General features: G+C 41.3%; 1 protein-coding gene across 1 annotated transcript; it reads left to right on the forward strand.

Moving 5' to 3' along the window:
- The first annotated feature begins 9268 nt into the window (after nt 1-9268).
- On the forward strand, nt 9269-16109 carry CFAP97D2 (CFAP97 domain containing 2). The gene is given in 3 exon segments (XM_063323656.1): nt 9269-9459; nt 11355-11547; nt 16098-16109. Coding segments are annotated over 3 exon segments (396 nt in total).
- Nucleotides 16110-18570: the final 2461 nt, after the last annotated feature.

The following is an 18570-nucleotide window of genomic DNA, read 5'->3' on the forward strand; positions in this document are numbered from 1 at the left end:
AGGCAATGAATGAAAGGAGACTGGGCATGATCCTTAAGCACAAATGACTTCAATTCTGCAGTTCACTCTATGCATATGCCCAAAGTCAGTCAAACACTTCACAGAATAAAGTGAGGACTTGCCACGACTTTAATATAACCAGGAAAGCTGTCAGCATAAAAATAAGCACTTCTTTTCCTCTTCACGCATACAGAAAACCTTTAAAGCTTTAGAAAATGTATGCTCTGCCTCTTACAGTCTCTTACTATATATACAAAGTTCATACCAAAACCAAACGACGGGAAAGGCACTTCTGGTCACCGTGAGCAACAGCACCTTCACAAACATGATCTATATTGGAAGTGCAGCAGGAGAAACAGCATCTTCTTTAACTTATTCCATAACTGGGCCATAAGCATAAGCAGCTGCTGTAGCTGGCAGCTCCTGAGCCAGCCCAAGCTCTTCTTCCAGCCAAGACAGTGGAAAGGGCAGCAACTCACTAACCTTGCAACTTAGTTCAAGGGGGAAGTAACTCAAGATCCAAATTCCAAGCAGCAATACCACCTGCAGAGTTTACAATCCTATATATTATATGAACAGGTTTGCTCAAAAATCAGACCAGAAGAAAAAAAGAGATTAAATACCAACCCATAAACCTATGAGAGTCGTAGGGTGCTGAGATCTCAGAAAAGAAAATCAGCACACTCTGAGATTTTCATATTTAAAAAGTAGACTGGTATTGATCACCTTGCTTTTATGCTGCAGAAAACACTCTCTGCTTTGTGTGAAAGCTGAATGCATACGTGTCTTGATACATACTGGAAAATGCATTTTTTTCAAAATTCTTCTTGCATTCTATATCTACTTATTTCTCATCTGTTCTTCAGCAAGTAGCCTTTGCTGTCACGAAACTGTATGCAAGTCCTTCTGCACACAACATGGAAATTCCCATGGTTGTCACTTCATAACACTGTATAACCTACAGAATAAATGTTTCATAAATACGTGTTTTATCTTGTAGAGGCAGTAAGTCCAGTAGGTCCTCTGGTTTGTTAAGGATACTTTACAAGTCTGCTTTGACTAAGCAGTGAAATGCTACTCTAAAGAATCCCCTGTGGTAGCTGTTAGTTTAGACTGTGAAATTAGAAAGAGGTAGGACCTGCTGTTCCTGTCTTCCAGCACCATCTTCTGACAGAAAGGACCTGCTGGACCTTAGGTAGTTCGACATTAAGACAGTCAATTTTGAAACTGTTGAGCTTTGTTTTCCTTAACCCAGAACAAAACAAAACCCATCACCACCAAAAACCTACCCAAAACCATGTTTAGAATGAATGCATATACGGTCCACAGCTTTTGAGGGCAGAGAGAGCACCGGCAACCACAGAGGAAGTTTAAAGCCACTTCCCTTCTCTCAAAAGCTTTAACTGAGAAGCAGCTGAGAAATTATTCCAAGTGATTTCAATTTCTTGGTGAGCCATGGTTCCATCAATGTAAGAAGTTACGTTTTCCTTATATTTTCAGGGCTTCTTCAAAACAATGAGAAGATTCACAGTAAGAATGGTGCCCTTCAGATCTCTCCGTAACAGATCATTACACAAGTAGCATTTAAAAGACTGAAGCCAAGACCCTGCCAAGCAAATGAGGGCCTCAGTATTTCTACTTGTTCAAGAGCAAAATATAATTGTATTGTGTGAAGAGTTAGATTTTACATATATTTGAAGAAACACATTCCAGCTCTGTACTATTTATTGTATTTACTGACATTCTCCACATCTTCCTGTTACATGAATAAAACCCACAAGCCCCTATATCCAACCTTACTTCGCTACTGAAATGCAAAAGTTAATCAAGATACAGATTCAAGAGAGCACTGGCCCTGATTCTGTGTTGGGTAGTGGTGTGACAGATGTCTTGCTCTTCCCCTGCACCCACATGAGACGCTGCAGAACACAACCTGCACGAAGAGCCTTGTGCTAAAATGGAATATCCCCCAGTACATCCTTATACAGACCCATTCCGGTTAGTGAGTTTTGGTACTGTCAGCCATAGGTTCCCTCCTTAGTTCACAGCGCTTTTATATAATGTGAGTTATCCCACCTGTTTTAAAAGGCAGCTTCAAGTTGTAATTCAAGTTGTCTCCTTAGGAACTACGGGCCTCATCAAGAAAATACATAAGCCAAAAGCAAAGTCCTTCGGCAGTCTGCTGGACCTAGCTTCAGGGTGCTCCACATCACAAGGATGGAAACATCAAATGAACTGTGTCAGCTCCAGACCAGCTTTGGAGGCGGCCAGCTGAGCTTGAATGAGCAGAAGGACTTCTTCCATTTTTGGATGGGCCTGAGGAAACATCTTTGCCCATTCATCTCCCGACAAACATAGCCTACGAAGAATGAAAGCCTAGGTGGCCCTGCATGAGAACCACTGGTCAGCTTGGTAAATAAGTGGCTTTTGCAAGTCTGTTTGAGTTTTCTGTAACTCATTAGCAATCAGATGGCATGCAGATAAAGAAAGGTGAAAAAGCTATTAAAAACCAGAACTATTTCCCTATGAGCACATTTGCTGTGGCTTTCGAAAAGTGCATACTTATCAATGAAAAAAAATGTTTTAAGCAAGTTATTTCAGTGCAAAAGATGACACCTCCCACTGTGGGTTTGCTCGGAGCATTACTGAGGCATGCCATTCAATTCAAGGCTCAGCAAATATAGCCCGTTATACAGTCCTTTGCATATTTACAGTAGTGTGCGAAGCATTATTAATAGCTTACACCACTGTCTTTCCTTCATCAGTGGGAGGTAGGTCTGCCTAGTGAAGTATAATTAGTCATCTATTTTATATATGAATAAAATACTCTTTGGAATGCATTGCTATAACATTCAGTTCTCGTTTGCTATTCGTTAAATGTATTGTTTGAAATGCTACCACCAGCTATTCATTCTTTTTCTGAGCAGCGATGCCATGACAACCCCCACATGACCGGCTACAAACATACCACAAGTCTCCAGGGCTTTGCTTTAGGAAAGGCTCAGGCTGGTATTACTCATACTTTTTGTTGTTGTTGTTGTTTTTAAAGCCCAGATTCAGAGATGCTTTATTTTGTGCAAGATGCATCGAGCCTACCAGCCAATTTTACCATGTGGCAACAAATGCCTTCAGCTAAAATGGGACAAAGCAAAGTATGAAGAACACAAGAAAAGGGTAGGTAGAACTGTTTGATAAAGAGCAGAGGCCTTCACGAAAGAATAAGCTTACCCAAAAAGGCTACAGCATCTCTCTACTCATTCTTAATACTGTTATGAAGGCTACTGATCAGCAATAAGGTACAAGAGACATGTTTTAAGAATGCCCAGCAAATATAGGTATGGCTTTTGTGTCCATTTAGAGCTATCATAATGACGTTCACCAAATTTAGAAGTGAAAAAGATTTGATCAGTCATCTGCTCCAAATCAGTAATAATGCAGCACTGCTCCCTCTTTAAAATCCGTTAAGTAGCGAATACCATCAGCGATGATTCAACTGTATTGCTACCCTAGGAAGATTTTATCACAAAATAATTAGCTTTAATATGAAGAAATAGTTCTTCATTTTTTCCAGACTTGGTCTGGTTCATTAACTGTATAAAAATATCTTCCTTCCTTCCTTCCTTCCTTCCTTCCTTCCTTCCTTCCTTCCTTCCTTCCTTCCTTCCTTCCTTCCTTCCTTCCTTCCTTCCTTCCTTCCTTCCTTCCTTCCTTCCTTCCTTTCCTTCCTTCCTTCCTTCCTTCCTTCCTTCCTCCCTCCCTCCCTCCTTCCTTCCATTGTTCCCATAATTTGATTTGCAGGTGCAAAAAAGTTAAAGATGAGGTAGAGAACTGAATTTGACATATTTTTCTAACAAAATTGATGATCTTGAAATAAATAAATAAATTTCCTTCTGTGTGAATTAACCTCGAGAGGCTTACTATTGTATATAAGCATGCCTGTTTAAACAGTGGCTCTTTTAAAGCAGGGAACTGATATTAGTGTAGCTGAAATACTCTCGGCATCCGCTGTGCATACAGAACTCTTCTTTGTTCGGCATACAGAGCACTTCATACATGCGCTAAGGCATTCAGAGGCCAAGAATAGAGGTTGGATATCATCATGATATATAGCGAAGAAATGTATTTATAGCGAACAAAACATTTCCCACGACTCGAATTGGATTGCTCTTGGATTAAACACGAGTGTTAATTTCCGAGTGCAAGCAAAGAGAAAGAGTAACTATCATGTTGGGCAAAGGATGGCTTAGAAGGTACAGAATTTTGTTCCTTATTACAGGGTTCACACCCAGCTCAAGCAGTGACTAACAAGGTCTCTAATGGCCAAAGGGCGGCCTTTTCAAGTGCCCCTGTGTTGTCATGCTGCCATGCTCCTAAATTCCCATGCTAATTGCCTGGCAATTTCACCGTGCCTTTTGCTGGCATGAACTCAGGGTTGCTGCGGTGAACGCCAGCTGCAGGGCCCGTACCTGCGGGCTGGGGTAACTGAAGGCAGCAGGGCAATTCGGCAGGTTGTCCTGAAGGACACAGCCCACACGTGGCACAGGCTTTTGCTCCGCCAAGAGAGACGAGGATGGCTCTGAGAAAAGGCTCTAAGAGCCTCTCCTTGGTGACGTGCAGGCTTTGCACTGAAGGAGATCACACACGCACACAAAAAAAAACACCAAAAAACCTCAGCACGAGAGAAAGGGGAAAATAGGGAGCAAAGAAAAAAAGGTAACATACCAAAAAACCAAAAAAGGTACACTTCTTGGAGAAGACCACTAAAAGATGGCAATAGTTGGGGAAAATTTCCTCCATGATGCAAAGGTACAAAAAAATGCCAGCATGTTTCTGTGTACACAAGAGCAAATATTTGGAGTCTCAATGATTTTGTTACTTTCTCTAATGGAAGAAAGGAACGGGGGGGAGGGGGGGAAACAGAGTTATATCTCCTCTCTGCAACATTCTGCATAGAATTAAAGATAAAATGGTTCCAAAACTACCATGGCTCTGTGAAATCCCACAACAGAGAGTAGGGTGAGTTTAGAAAGCACCAGGTTTTACCTTTTACTGTTATGCATATAAGGACAGAAGACAAATTTATCATAACACTTTCAGAAAACGATATTATAGTGATATGAATTCCACAGAAGAAATGTTGTTTCTAAACCCACCTTTTGTTGTTCGAGTTTGAAACACTTTGCATATCTATAAATTGAAATCAGAATTTGCATAAATATCACATTTTATTCTTCACATTGTTGATTTCTACTGACTGATACAATAACAACCCTATTTTATAAATTGCATGTCATCTTAAAGTTATTTTTAAAATAACTTAATAGCATGATAATTTAAAGCACCTGAAGAAGCAGAGGAGATGGCAGCAGCAGAAGCCAAAACCGCCAAAACCCTGAGGGATTTACCAAGTTTAGTTCTGCTATCCAGTAAAAATCAGCTACTTAACATGATGGGATCTAGAAAGGATTAAGATGAGCACTCTCATCTCCCCCTTAAATGAGCTGGAGCCGAGAGCAGTTAGCCTCTTCTGGGATCCCACCTCCCCAGAGACGACTGCCACAAAAAAGCAGCTGAATGTTTTCACAGGAAGCCAAAGGGTTCAAGTGAATTTCAGCCAAAGCTAGAAACTACTAAATGTTGTCCCAGTCAATGCTGTAAATTATTGACCCCGTTATAAAAGAAAGGAACCTGTCCTGGTAGCATGTATGACAGGTCTGCCATCAGGGACTCAAGCCTGGTTCTTGGCTCATCACAAAGCTGCTACAGAAGGAGACGTGGAAAACTTCTGCTGCGCTCAGGCAGTGCCTTGGTCGTGCCCTGCTGCGTGGGGGTTGTGTTGGTGCTGTACCTGCTGCTCTTACTTGGCAGCCTCTTTTTTTTTTAAATAGCAAGTCTTTCTCTCTTCTTTCTGTATCACTGAGTCTGCCTGACACGGAACAGTTCAAGTATGAGGTATGACGGAGGGAGAATGTTTATCACGCGTATTTAATGACAAAAATCGTAGTACTATTTTAACCAATCCCATCTCACTCCCTGCAGGACCCCAGTCTGAGAGAGAGTGGTTTTCCCTCTAAATCCTGTCCTGCTCCGCTCCCTGTTACCAGCTTTTCTTCCACGGGGTTTCTTCAGTCCAAGACAGTTCACAGATTCTTCTTCTTCCTTGTATACTGCATGGCTATTTAGGATAGGATGGTGATAAATATAACTGTGCCACTGAACTACCAACTCCAATTATTAGAATAATTAGATCCACTATTTGCTTTCGATGAGCATTCTAAAGTGCTAGTAAGAAGACACCTGGGAATACTTTCAACACAAGAAGTCCTTTTCCAGTATTGCTTACCTCTTTCTGGCAGCATCCTAAATGTGCATCCCTTTGGAAGATCTGGCCCAGTTTAGGAGTACCTAAGGCTTTCTTATACCAGCCTTTTTATTTCTGCCTATTTATGGATGCCTAATAAAAACTGCCTGCCTTCTCTTAGATAGTCTTTCCTGTATCATAACATCAAGAGCACTGTAACTGGACTATTTGTATTTTTACATTTCTCCAACATAAAGAGCACTTTGCATCTCCAGTGCAAAAAAACCTGCTTTTAACATTTTCCTTTCCCACTACTCTTCTTCTGGGCAAGTCTGGCTTTGCTGATGTAATGAATCATATGTTTCATAGCGTTGCTGCTGGTTAACAAAACAGAACATGAGAATTTAAAGATCTCCCGTAATGATATGCAAGGGTATTTCCAACAAAAATGGATAAACATTTCATTTCTATTGCAGATCCAAGCAGCAAAACCATTAGTGGACGCAAGCGCCCCTGCAATATACAGCCACCTTCATCTGAAGTTAGGGGAACTGAAGGTATAATATTGGTTATATATACACAAGCACGCTTACCTTCACATCTCCTCTCAAAGAAAGCAAAGAGACAACCAGATGGTCACAGTTTCAGGGCCTTTTGTTTTTTTTCCTCAGTGCAGTGATTGTTGCAACAGGACTATCAGGATGCACGAATAGCCACATTAAATAACTTATTTTATCTTTATGATTATTGATGAAATCAAAGGGCTTCAGATTAACAAGTGCTAAAGCGTTCAAATAGCCTCCTAAAAGGTACTTCTGCACAACCATGAAAAAAACGTCGCAAATAACAAGAATAGCACAATCATCAAGATACACACAGAGCAATGCACTGAATAGTAGGATGTTAACATATTCAAAGCACAAGAAATAACAATGGGTAGCCCTGACTGGCAGTTATCCTTCAAAATCTTACTGCTCCCAAGAGGCAAATTTTTATTAAAAGATGAGAGTGGAAAATAAATGGTTACCTAATTAACCCTGCTCACTAAAAGGAAACAACAATGATTTAAAAAAAACAAAATGTGAGCACAGTAGAAAATACGTGCAGCTAAACCCTGTCAAAGACTTAATTTCCAACACAGTGCCCCTCAAGCAATGGGAGCATTGCCCATGTAAGGACTTCAGAATTAATTTCCTTAAAATTGTTTATCATCTCACTGTGTGACTTAATAATCCCCAGGCACCTTAAAATCATTTCGCTAGCAAAACAATTCATTTCTCCTCCATGCGTAAAATCATATGCTATATTAGGATGTGGATTCAGTTGCTGCGGTTAATTTTTTTCCTATTACTGTAAAAATAACACTGATAAATTTTCTTTGAAAATGAAACATTGCATACCTCCCCCCCCCGCCCCGAGGTTAACAAAACCCCCACCAACAGGAACTGACTACTCTTAGGCATGTTCCCTTGAACTACAGGTCCTGATACTTGGAAGTGAGACTGTGGTCCTAGTCTCTTTCTCATCCTCCTCCTTTCCAAACTGCTACAGAAAGAAGGAAAAATAAAACCTCTGATGTTGCAATCTTCTAGTAACCAGTTCTTCTTTACCCTCGTTCCCCTCAAGGTTATTCAGAGCCTGATGGGATTACTTAATGCGCCAGTTTTAGGTCCTTTTATACTTCAGTGTGACCAGCGTCTGACCTGCTTTGGTTATAAACCCCAGCAAACAAGGCAGATGCAGTAGATTCCCTACAGTAACCTGCTACTCTAACATTAGCCACTCAAAACCATCAGAGCGGGATGAGCAGGATTCCCTATTCATTTCATACAGGACGTGCAATATCTTTGGAGTGCCTAGAATCAAATATGGGGAAAAAAAGGAGGAGAACGGAGAAGAGTGAATTAGTATGCTCAAAACAAGCCTATTTATTCAGTGGTTCTGTTCTGAGAGGCTTTTGAGAATGTGATGTTGAAGTCCAGCTATGAAAAGAGTGGCTTTTTCCCTGCTTTCCTCCATCCAGCCTCCCCCCGGTTACCTCCAACTCAATCCGGCTGGAGAAGGCATTCTCGGGACTCAGGTAACTTTGAAAATAAGTTTTTCTCTTCACCTCTCCCCCATTTCTTCCCAATCCCCACAAACACACTTTTAGCATGGATTTGTGTTCTTCAAAAAACAATACGGTAACATTTTTTATGAATTAGACAATGCCCCCGGATATCCAAAGGGGTTCTCCCTCCTCCACTGGACTCCCTCAATTTTCATCACACTTTTGACACTATGGTACTTTGCCCATTATACAGTTAATTTCAGAGATTATTAATAATCTTCCATTTTAAAACTGAAGTTAAAGAGACTTAAAATCATGCTAAGGATGAACAGAGCTAGCTTACACTGCCTCATACGTCCCTCTCCATGTGTTCGTCACACCCAGTTGTTGCTTCTCTCCTTACACTGGCCTGCAACCCCTCCAGGACAAAAATGGCCTACAACTGGACCTCATCCAAATCTCACTGAAGTCAATGGAAAAATTACCGTTTCATCCAAAGCCCACCAAAGAGAACAGAAAGGCTCCCACTGTCTTCAGAGGAGCCCGGATGAGTCCCATCATGTGTTTGTACAGTGTCCATCACCGTTGCCTAGATTTTGACGAGAGTCTACGAAGGCTGCTAGAGACACAAGTGATAGCGGTGATCCTGGAAAATACACTGACAAATATTTATAGAAATTCTGCTTATACTGATGAAATGCATTTGCTAATCACACAAGCTGCTGCTGCTGCTGTGGTTGCAGGAAAGTGTTTCAGGGTCAAATTCACAGCATTGCAATGGGCTTTCTCTCATTGCATCACCCTTAAAATGGTGAAACAAAGGGTTCTCTCAACACTAGTAGAGTTTTACCTGATTGGTGTCTGTCACACTCTGTGAGAGAAGGGGACAGCCATTTTGAACACTCTGTTAGGTATCCATGGTACATCACTGCTGCTTGCTATGGCCTTGTGAAAACAGAAGCATTTCTTTACCCATTCTGTAAACAAAGTTGGAGGAAGACCGACTTTCTGTCATCGAAAGAGACAACCATTTGCTGCTGGAGAAGATGTCCTGCATCATAAGAACAAAGGGACAAATCGACAACAAAAATGACGCTAAGGCCAAAAGGTAACATCAGCAGCACTATTTCTATGTGGTTATCAAGTTACCTCCCCAGTGACAAACATAGCTAAGGATAAACTGCTCTGTGAGGACATGTATTTTAAAAGGCAGCCTAAGGTATAATCAACACTTCAGAAAGCCATTTGCTTGCCCTGTCACATGAAATCCAATGCCGGGTCATTTTCCTCCTACCTTCTGTTGAAGAGAAGATGGCTTTAAAATAGTTTTTCGGTTTAATAACTGAGGGAATGAAAAAAAAAAAGGGGGGGAGGGGGAATGAGAGAGAAAGAACATTGCCCTACTTTTAAGGGAAATAAATGAAGTAAACCTATTATGCCTCAGCAAAGCTGTTGTTCCTGCTGAGTGAGTCATTGCTGCTGACTTTGCCAGTTTTTCCTACAGACACCACCGGAAAGAGGGAGATCCAAAGCTTAGAGATGAAATAAAAACAGAGCAAAGAACAGAAATAAAATTAAAAAGAAAAGTGGAGCAGGCAGCAGGCAGAAGTGAAAATATAATTTACTGCTCAAAGGACACTAAGCAAAATACACCTTGAGGATTTATCACTGGAGAGAACCACCTAACATATTTTTGCTTCAGGAGGAAATTCACACCCCGAATAGGGCACAGCAAACCAGTCAACAGCAGGGACAGGCTTTTGAAGTGAAGAGAATGGTTTGTATAACTCAGGTGGCAGCTGTTACCTCCTGTGATTCATTTATGGATGACTTCATGACAGACCGACTGCTCATCGGGCCCTGAAGTGTCTCCAGACACCAACATGCAGCTCAGGTGCAAGTGACCTAGGTAGAACTCACTACAAGTCACCGTCACGAATATCCTGACATTTGCACAGTTCCTTGGGAAGACAGAAATGATTTGAAACAGAGTTGGTCATGTCCATGTCATGCAAATCCACATCATAGCACTTATGGTTTGTCACTAGTGAATAATACCCAGATCAGTGCAGGCATCAACAAGCATCAGTTAACTCGGCTGCTGAAGGTGTGACTCCATAAGATACGGAAGGAGCAGAGCATCCTTCCCCCTTTTCATTCCCTCTCTCCCTTCCTGATTCAAGTGGCAAACTCTGGTTGTTTTCTTTGGATCAACTCTGGTTTTCATCAATCCTCTCCATTAGCTAGTTAAACTTGAGACAGCAGCAGAAAACTAACCCAACAAAAACAAACAAACCTGGAGGGTTTTTCTGCCGCTTTCTGCAAAGTGATGAATTCCAGGGCTGGTGCAAGGCGGAGAGAAGACCACACAGCTGGGAGCAGCGGGGAGGTGAGCAGGGGAAGGAAAAGAGCAAGTCCTTCCTTTTTTGGTGAAAGGAGGCCACTACGAGATCAGCTCGGCTGCCTGGGAAATTACAGTCTAAGAAATCACAGAAAGTTTGCAAGGTGTTTGAGGCAATCTCTGTTATCTGTGTTTATGTCTGTTATCTTCATGCTTCCCAACTCGGTTCATCAGGTTTGTACACAAGTTAAATGTATAAAGCAAAGTAACTGAAATTGATCGTTAAGGGTCTCAGACACCGGCCATGCCCTCACCTACAGTACTGCACTACAGCAATGCCAAGATGGGAGGGTTGGCGTTAATCCAAGATAAAACTAGCATTTTTCCTCTTGTAGAATACACCAAACCCCCATACAGGCAGGGCTGCATTTGGAAGATACTGAACAAAGACTATCCTCTTAAGGAGGACAAAAGGATTGGGTTGCAAGGGACAGTTAATGCAGATCAAGGAGGAGCAAGTCCCTGTAGGAGAGGTATAAAACCTTAGGCAAATTTTCCCCTGACACAAGATTGACAGATATTTCGCATTCTGGGCTCCTAGATGTGGGAACATGAACAAGCATGAAGAAGTCTGATTCCGCTTACATGGTTTTCCTCTCTAGTTTAAATGGAGAAAAACGAAAGCAGGAGCTGCGGAGAGAGAACCAGGAGAACCGCGCCATTCTGGATAGAATTACAAAGTCCCCGCCTCAGTATCAAGTTCAGCAATGGCATGAGGATTGGCAACGAGCTGAAAAATACATGGCCAATGTTGCGCCATATCCTCGTGGGCGGTGTAAATCACAGAGCCAAAAGGTAGCCCTGAGCTTCTGTTCTTTCCTTCCCAGTTATTTCCAAATCGGAACTGCCCATACAGTGCCTTTTGCTGCGCTTTTGCGCTGGGGATTAACTGCACGCGGCAGCCAGCCGCGCAATTAACAGCCTTTCATTTATACAGCCACTCTTATCGAATGAATCCCAGAGCGCTCGTCAGACTTTATTAGGTGACTTGTAAGTGCTGTACTTCCTACAATCAGACTGTCCACCACAGAGAGACGGTGCTTTCAGAAATAAAGCTAAAAATAATTTTTTTAAAAAAAGAAGCAATGGCTTACCAGTTCCCTGAGAGAAACAGCCAAACACTGCAGCAATATTTAAGGTGACCAAGTGGGCGTATGCACTGAGGGCTCCAAAACCCACGCTGGCCATTCTGAGCAAATTAACCAGCTTCTTCTTTTCATTAGTTACAGAGGTAAAGAAAACTACAGCAAAACAGCTATATGAGGTATTAGCAAGCTTTCCCAGAGAAAGAAAATTGACCGCCTTTAACCTTTCCACATCCAAACTCCCTGGCTTTGAGCCCACTAACTCCCAAACTCCCAACTTTCCTCCCAAACCAGAGGGAAGCCGCAGCACTGCCCACCAGGCAAGGAACTGGCATCAGCTCTGCCTTTCCCCATCCTCCCTGTCCCCTTGGACTGCTGGGCCTCCATGGTCACGTGTCGTGATTTGGGAGGGATGTCCTCTGTCAGGCGAGTCTGATTCAATACATATGGGTGTTGCTCAGCCCCTATATTCACTACCTTACCTTACCTCTAGCCTGAGGCCGCTGAAATAAATCTTTTTGAAGTCTGTAGTTTCTGAACATATGTAAAAAGATTTTCAAATGTGTAGCTCATCCGTATCTATCTGAGTCTTCGGAGGACAGTAAGTAGTATTTCTTTTATCCCAGGACTATCCTTCTGCCAAATCTTTGGTCCCAGTTCTAATTCCAGAGGATTTGCTCAGGAGAGGCAAAGCATTCAAAAGAAAAAGCAATAAAAATTCTGGCATTGTAAAAAAGAAACAGAACCTCTCACCAGCTGCTGTCCGGAGACCATTCTTGAACGCAGCCATCTCATTTTTAATAAAGATTTCCAAAACTATTCAATCTGAGGCAGAAAGCAAGTATAGAAAGCTTCAACCCAAACAGGTGAGACTTGACAAAGAAGTAAGCAACTAAAAGAGAGGCTTCTACAATGGAAAAAATTATGCAGCTTTAATTACTGTGGAAGTATCATTACAAGTCAAAGAAATACATTAAAAATAGTAAGGTTGTAAAGCAAGGTGCTCCATAATCAGAAAATACAAAAATTATGGCTGTAAGATATTTTTTCAGGTATTCATATGTTCACCAACTTTTGATTTTGGCAGATTTTGATAAATGCATAAATAAATTCTCATAGAGAACTAAATACATCCTGCAACCTTCCCCACATACCTGCTAAGTCTGTGTTCCGTAATGAACAGGTACTAGAACACCTGTAAGAAGCAGTCACTAGAAAACACTTTTTTCCAGTCTCCAGAATCAAGGCAGTGGCAGGCTCTTTATTTTACATACATTTATACTGATATCTCTCTTTTCTGGCAGGAAGGGGAATTTAAAAAGAAAAACATCTAAACAAGCCAGAAAAAGAGAAAAGCAACTGAAAGAAGAAGGTGTGAAGAGTAAGAGGAAGGAAAAAGAAAGAGAACATGTCTGCCACAGAAAGGGAAAGAACAACTAGAACAAGACAGCGTTCCAGAAATAGCATTATTCCACTAGTCTCCTGTGAAAGCAATTTAGGAAGTAGCAAAGGGCTCTTACTCCATCTTGGATAACAATGGCATTTGGAAATGTTACTGTCCTCGCTGCTTTTATTCTGGAAGCAATTCCTTTCCTGGCATGGTGGACCAGCAAAACAGGGGCTTGCGGGCTCATTTTGTGATTGCGACCCTGTGCATCAGCATACTTTGGTTTCTGCAGTTTAAGTTAAAATGTCGCTGTTCCTATGCAGGTGGTAATTTCTAGCATCAGAAAAGACTGGACTTGTGAGGGTGATAACCTTTTCAACTACACAGCTGAACTCAGAAAATATTACAGGCAGACCTCCAGCTTGAGCTGGGATGCCTGGGAGAGGCAGGTGGAAGGACTCATGGTTTAGGATACCAGAAGTTCAAGTATTCTGTAAGAGTGTAGATATTTAACACACCGCGTATTCAGTGTAGTGAAAAAAGCATAAAGCAGAATAGCATAAAAGCCACTTCCTTTATAATTACCAACAAAACTCCTTTGAGTTTATAAAAGCTAGCAAAGAAGGAGCCTAACCGGGAAAAGGATTGTAGCAGAGCTAATTGATCCGATTCAGATTAGGGTTTTTTCCCCACGTGACAATTTTCATCTCAGTACCCAAAGCCTCCCCAGTGAGGACCCAGTTGGGCAACAGTAAATACTCCAGAGTGAGGGTTTTGGAAAGTCTCCAGAGGCTCTTTGAAGGCTCCCTGGACCAACACCCTCCCAGCACAGCAGCAGCGACCACTTCCTTCTTTACTCATGATTTTATGCAGCTTTTGTGTCAGCCACAGTAATTGCATTCACAGAGCAAAAATACTAAAAATACATGAAATTTGCTTCTAGCTTCCGTTTTAATGGGATTTAGCAGCTTGAAACGTGGAGAAACAGCACCACGTGACCCATTGGCTCTCTGCATGTTACAATCTACCACTCTTTTAGACCACCATTGATCTACAGTTCAGGGGACAGACGCTTCCGTCCTGAAATGTATATTCTGCATTATGTATTTTTAAATTCCACTTCTTCAAAAGAAACTGTGTATTAAAAGTACAAACTGATCTTAGCATAGCTGAGGAAGGTAGCAGCAGTTCTCTGGGAAGAGGTATCAACCGAAAGCGAGCAGGAAGGAAGAAGTATCAGCTCTTGCTTTATCTGAAATAGAATTTAATCTGTAATTATTTTGGAGGCTGACAGCTTTCCAAGCAGACACCCCAGCAATAACTATTTACTTCCTGGCACTTGGAAATGCTTTCTAAGACATTTTCTCCTTTCTCATTTGCAATATGGTTTAGTGAGTAATGTTTGAAATGCTAATGATGAAAACTTACTTTCGGAAGCACAGAAACTCTAAAATACAGGACTACGTCTTTATAGTCCTGAACTGAGAGTAGAAATAACAGCTACCATAACCCCCAACTCTCCAATACTTCAGTGACTCTGCCGTAAAACTGCAAACTCCTCACTTCAGAAAATTCACAGCTTCCCATGGCAGGATCCCCAAACCCACCACACTAGAAAGAAAAGCTTCACCATACCTCAGTGCCTGGGTCGAGAAGGAAAAAGGGTTCTTGTTTGCCCAAAGCAATTGTGGAACTGACCCGATGTGCTGTGGCAATGTACGTCCTAGAGCGCATTGGGTATGCCCAGACCCAGCGTAGAGGGGGTGACCCCCAGGCAGCGTCCAGCCGCAGGGCTCTGTGGCTCTCAAGCCACCGGCCAGCATGGGACGGTGCCAGGACAGACAAACACAGCCCTTGTTGTGCACCTCTGTTACAGCAATCGCACCGGGGAAGCACGCGTCCGCTCTTCCCTCGTTTCTAAAAGAAGGGTTACGCACCCTATAAACAAGAGCCAAAAAGACAGTAATTTAATGAACCAAAACTTCCTTCGCTATCAGAAGGAAGATGACAGCTTGGCTTTAATAGCAGTTCTGTTTTTTAATGAAAACATCCAGTGCCCTTGTGGCTGTACTCAAACACGTCTAAAGTCCCCTGCTTCACGTGGTTCCAGGTTGGATCATCAAGTCACTCTGTAAGGGGCCAGCTATCCCTTACAATTTATATCATTGAACCAAACTAAATTCTTGTTTCCTTTTCTTCTTTAAAAGATTCAGATTGGGATGATAATAACCTAGAATGTTTGATCAAATGCCACTTGCCTTGTAATTAAGTAGAAATGTCGCTCTCTTCAAATCCCTGGCTCCAACGTTAAAATGCTTTGCTACTAAAACACTGGTATGATTACCAGCCAAATACTTGCAACAAAAGAGAACTAAAGTACCACCATAAAAAAGAGTGTTAAGAGTTACAGGAAATGTTAATGTGAGTGACAGATTCTGCTTGCATTTGCACTATTGTCAATCCAGACTAGCAGCCTTATCTTTACTGAAATTGCTGTGGATATAAAAACCTCCCATTAAGAAACCATGTCAAAAGAAAACTCGTGATGCAGTTTTAATGATGGCTGGGCTGAGCGTCACTACCAGCTCACGGCCACGGGAAACAAGAAGTCACTCTCCCCCTTTTAGCCCTCTCCTTGCTCCCCTTTTGCATTCTGTTTATCTCACACCAATAGTTGTGCTCTTTAAACCCCAAGCAAGGTCAGGTCCAGGATAAAAGGAAAACCTCTTCTCTCTTCTCTTCTCTTCTCTTCTCTTCTCTTCTCTTCTCTTCTCTTCTCTTCTCTTCTCTTCTCTTCTCTTCTCTTCTCTTCTCTTCTCTTCTCTTCTCTTCTCTTCTCTTCTCTTTTTTCTTTTCTTTTCTTTTCTTTTCAGAAAGGAGAATAGTTTTCCAGTGGGTTAATGTGTTGAATCAGTTCATTGAAGACTAATTTAAGATTAAGACCACAGCTTCTGCAAGGAAGAAGTAAAGGCACATATTCCTTCAGTAAAGTGAAAAAATGGTTAATCACAGCCTGGCAGTATTTAACACCAAAATAGTTCTCCTAACGGTCAATAGAAACACATGGAGCTCAGCAAAATGGTTGCAACTCAATAATCCATGTTGGTTACCGTGGAAAATCTATGAATATAGACACAATCAGGGTCTCTCCAAGTTAGGAATGACTAATCTGGTATTCACCACCACCTTTAACTGGACAAACACCAAGTATAAGGGTATTCATTTTATTATTTCTCTATATTTACCACATTAAAAGGAATATTACTTAAATATTCCTGAATTATTGTTCTTTTTCTTTTTTTTTTAAAAACATGGATTTTTTTATGGTTTCAGGACAAAACTATTCAACTGGGTTTCCAGGCCCAGAGTTTAAGCAAGAATAGTGAGTTGAAATCATACAGCCTGCAGTTTATATAAATACATAAATAAAGCAGGCCTTCAAAAAATGTTGCACTTATTGCATTAAAAGTTGTGAAGCTGAAATCTGAATTGTGAATCTTATTTGCGTTGTAGTTACAGAACATGCAAGGTTCATGTTTCAAGTTTTCCTTTGCTCTTACGAAGTTAAGAAACCTTCTTTTTGAGTGTGACACTTGACACCCCAGCAGGAACTTGACTTTAAAAAAAAAAAAAAGTACCACAAAAGTTGTAATAAAACTGTAACAGTGAGGATCTTTGTTCCTTCCCAACACTCATGTTTGACTCTCCTTGCTAACCTCACTGAAGTCAGCTTAATTGCTCTATGTTTTAAATGTGTTTCTAAAATAAAAGGTAGGGTTTATTTAGAAGGAACGTGGTATATGTAGTAACACACTTAACTTCTATGTGTTTAAAAACTAAATCAGCACAAAGTAAGTGCAAAGAAAGCAGCAGCGTCACACAGCAACAACTACAGGCTACCAGGACAGAGTACAGCACGGTGGTTTGTTTAAATCTGTGGTTTACACTGTTGACTTGTCCCTTCAGAATTAAAATGCACTTATCCCTTCATACACCCTACTGTGAAGGATGGAAACGCTACCTCCACTATAGATACGACGAACTCTGGCAAAAGGGCTACTGTCATATTAGTCAAGAGGGTCATATTTGCACCTGACTCCAAAGTCACCGTTCATACATATTTCTTAAAGATCAGTTAACACTTCAGGACAAATCAACTAGATCGCCAAGGAAAGCAGCTACTCTTCCATATAATATAAATTTAACTGTCCCCAGCCACTTCTGCAAATTCAAGCACATTTACGTAAATCTGTACACAGATAACTGGAGTGTTCGAGGTCCAGGTTCACAAGTCAGCGAGAGGTTGGTGCTCAAAATATCATGCGTGGATGTCACTTCCTTGCCAGCATGAGGTCTAGTTATTCTTTTGCTTTTCTACAGATGAAAAGCCAGGGTCTGAACAAACATACGAACCACAATGTGTGGAAGCACTAGAGTTTGTTGGGCTACAGGAAGACGCTGCGTAATTTGTCATCCTGAAGTACTGTTACATCTCTCCCATTTACAGGGTAACTTCTTTTTCGCAAGAACAGCGTCTATAAAACCATACATGGGGGAAGATACGGGACATCAGGAGAAAGAATAGCCCCAGGGTGGGAAAGAAGGAGCCTACAGGAAGGGAGACGGAGGTATGGTGCTGCTGTATCAGAGGGGCAGGTAATAAAAAACCTCCACGCCTGCTGTTGTTCCAGCTCTCGTGCGTCGTTTCTAGCTGGAGCAGCCAAAGAAAAGTTAAATGAGGAAGGAAAGCTGGAATGGAACATCCTGGTCACCTCCACATCCTGCACCGTCCTGTGCTTCCTTATTAGCCAAATATAACCCAGATTTATTTCACCGTGGTATTTTCTTTTGAATCAGCAGATTCTTTATTTTTTAATTAAAGCAAATGTTGCCAAAGCTGTAGGAGAACGTACAAGCTTGAGAACAAGGCTAATGATTACTGCCATTGCACGTATATGTAGAAGTGATATATTACCACCTCCTAGCAATTCACCTATCTGAAAAAACGAACAAAAAGAAGGTAATATTACCAAAACCATATGGAATTAATAATGTTCTTACAAATATATATTTAAATAATGCTGAAATCTTTCTTCAGCCTACAGAAGCTTGACATTTACATACATTGTTCAAGGAACAGAAGAAAAGCCTTTTTCAGTAAAAAGAGATGCAATTTCTGAAGTGAATCACAGCTACCTTTCTTCAGTGTTTTCTTGTAACATTTTTGAGACCTTTAAGAATCTGATAAAAGGAATCCGGAAACAGACAAGATAGGTTTTTTGCTCTTTCTTACCTATTTATTTGATGCTCATGACCAATGGAAAATTAATTTTACATTCTGCATCA

This window comes from Chroicocephalus ridibundus, chromosome 1 (assembly GCF_963924245.1).
Source record: "Chroicocephalus ridibundus chromosome 1, bChrRid1.1, whole genome shotgun sequence".
Lineage (NCBI taxonomy): Eukaryota > Metazoa > Chordata > Aves > Charadriiformes > Laridae > Chroicocephalus > Chroicocephalus ridibundus.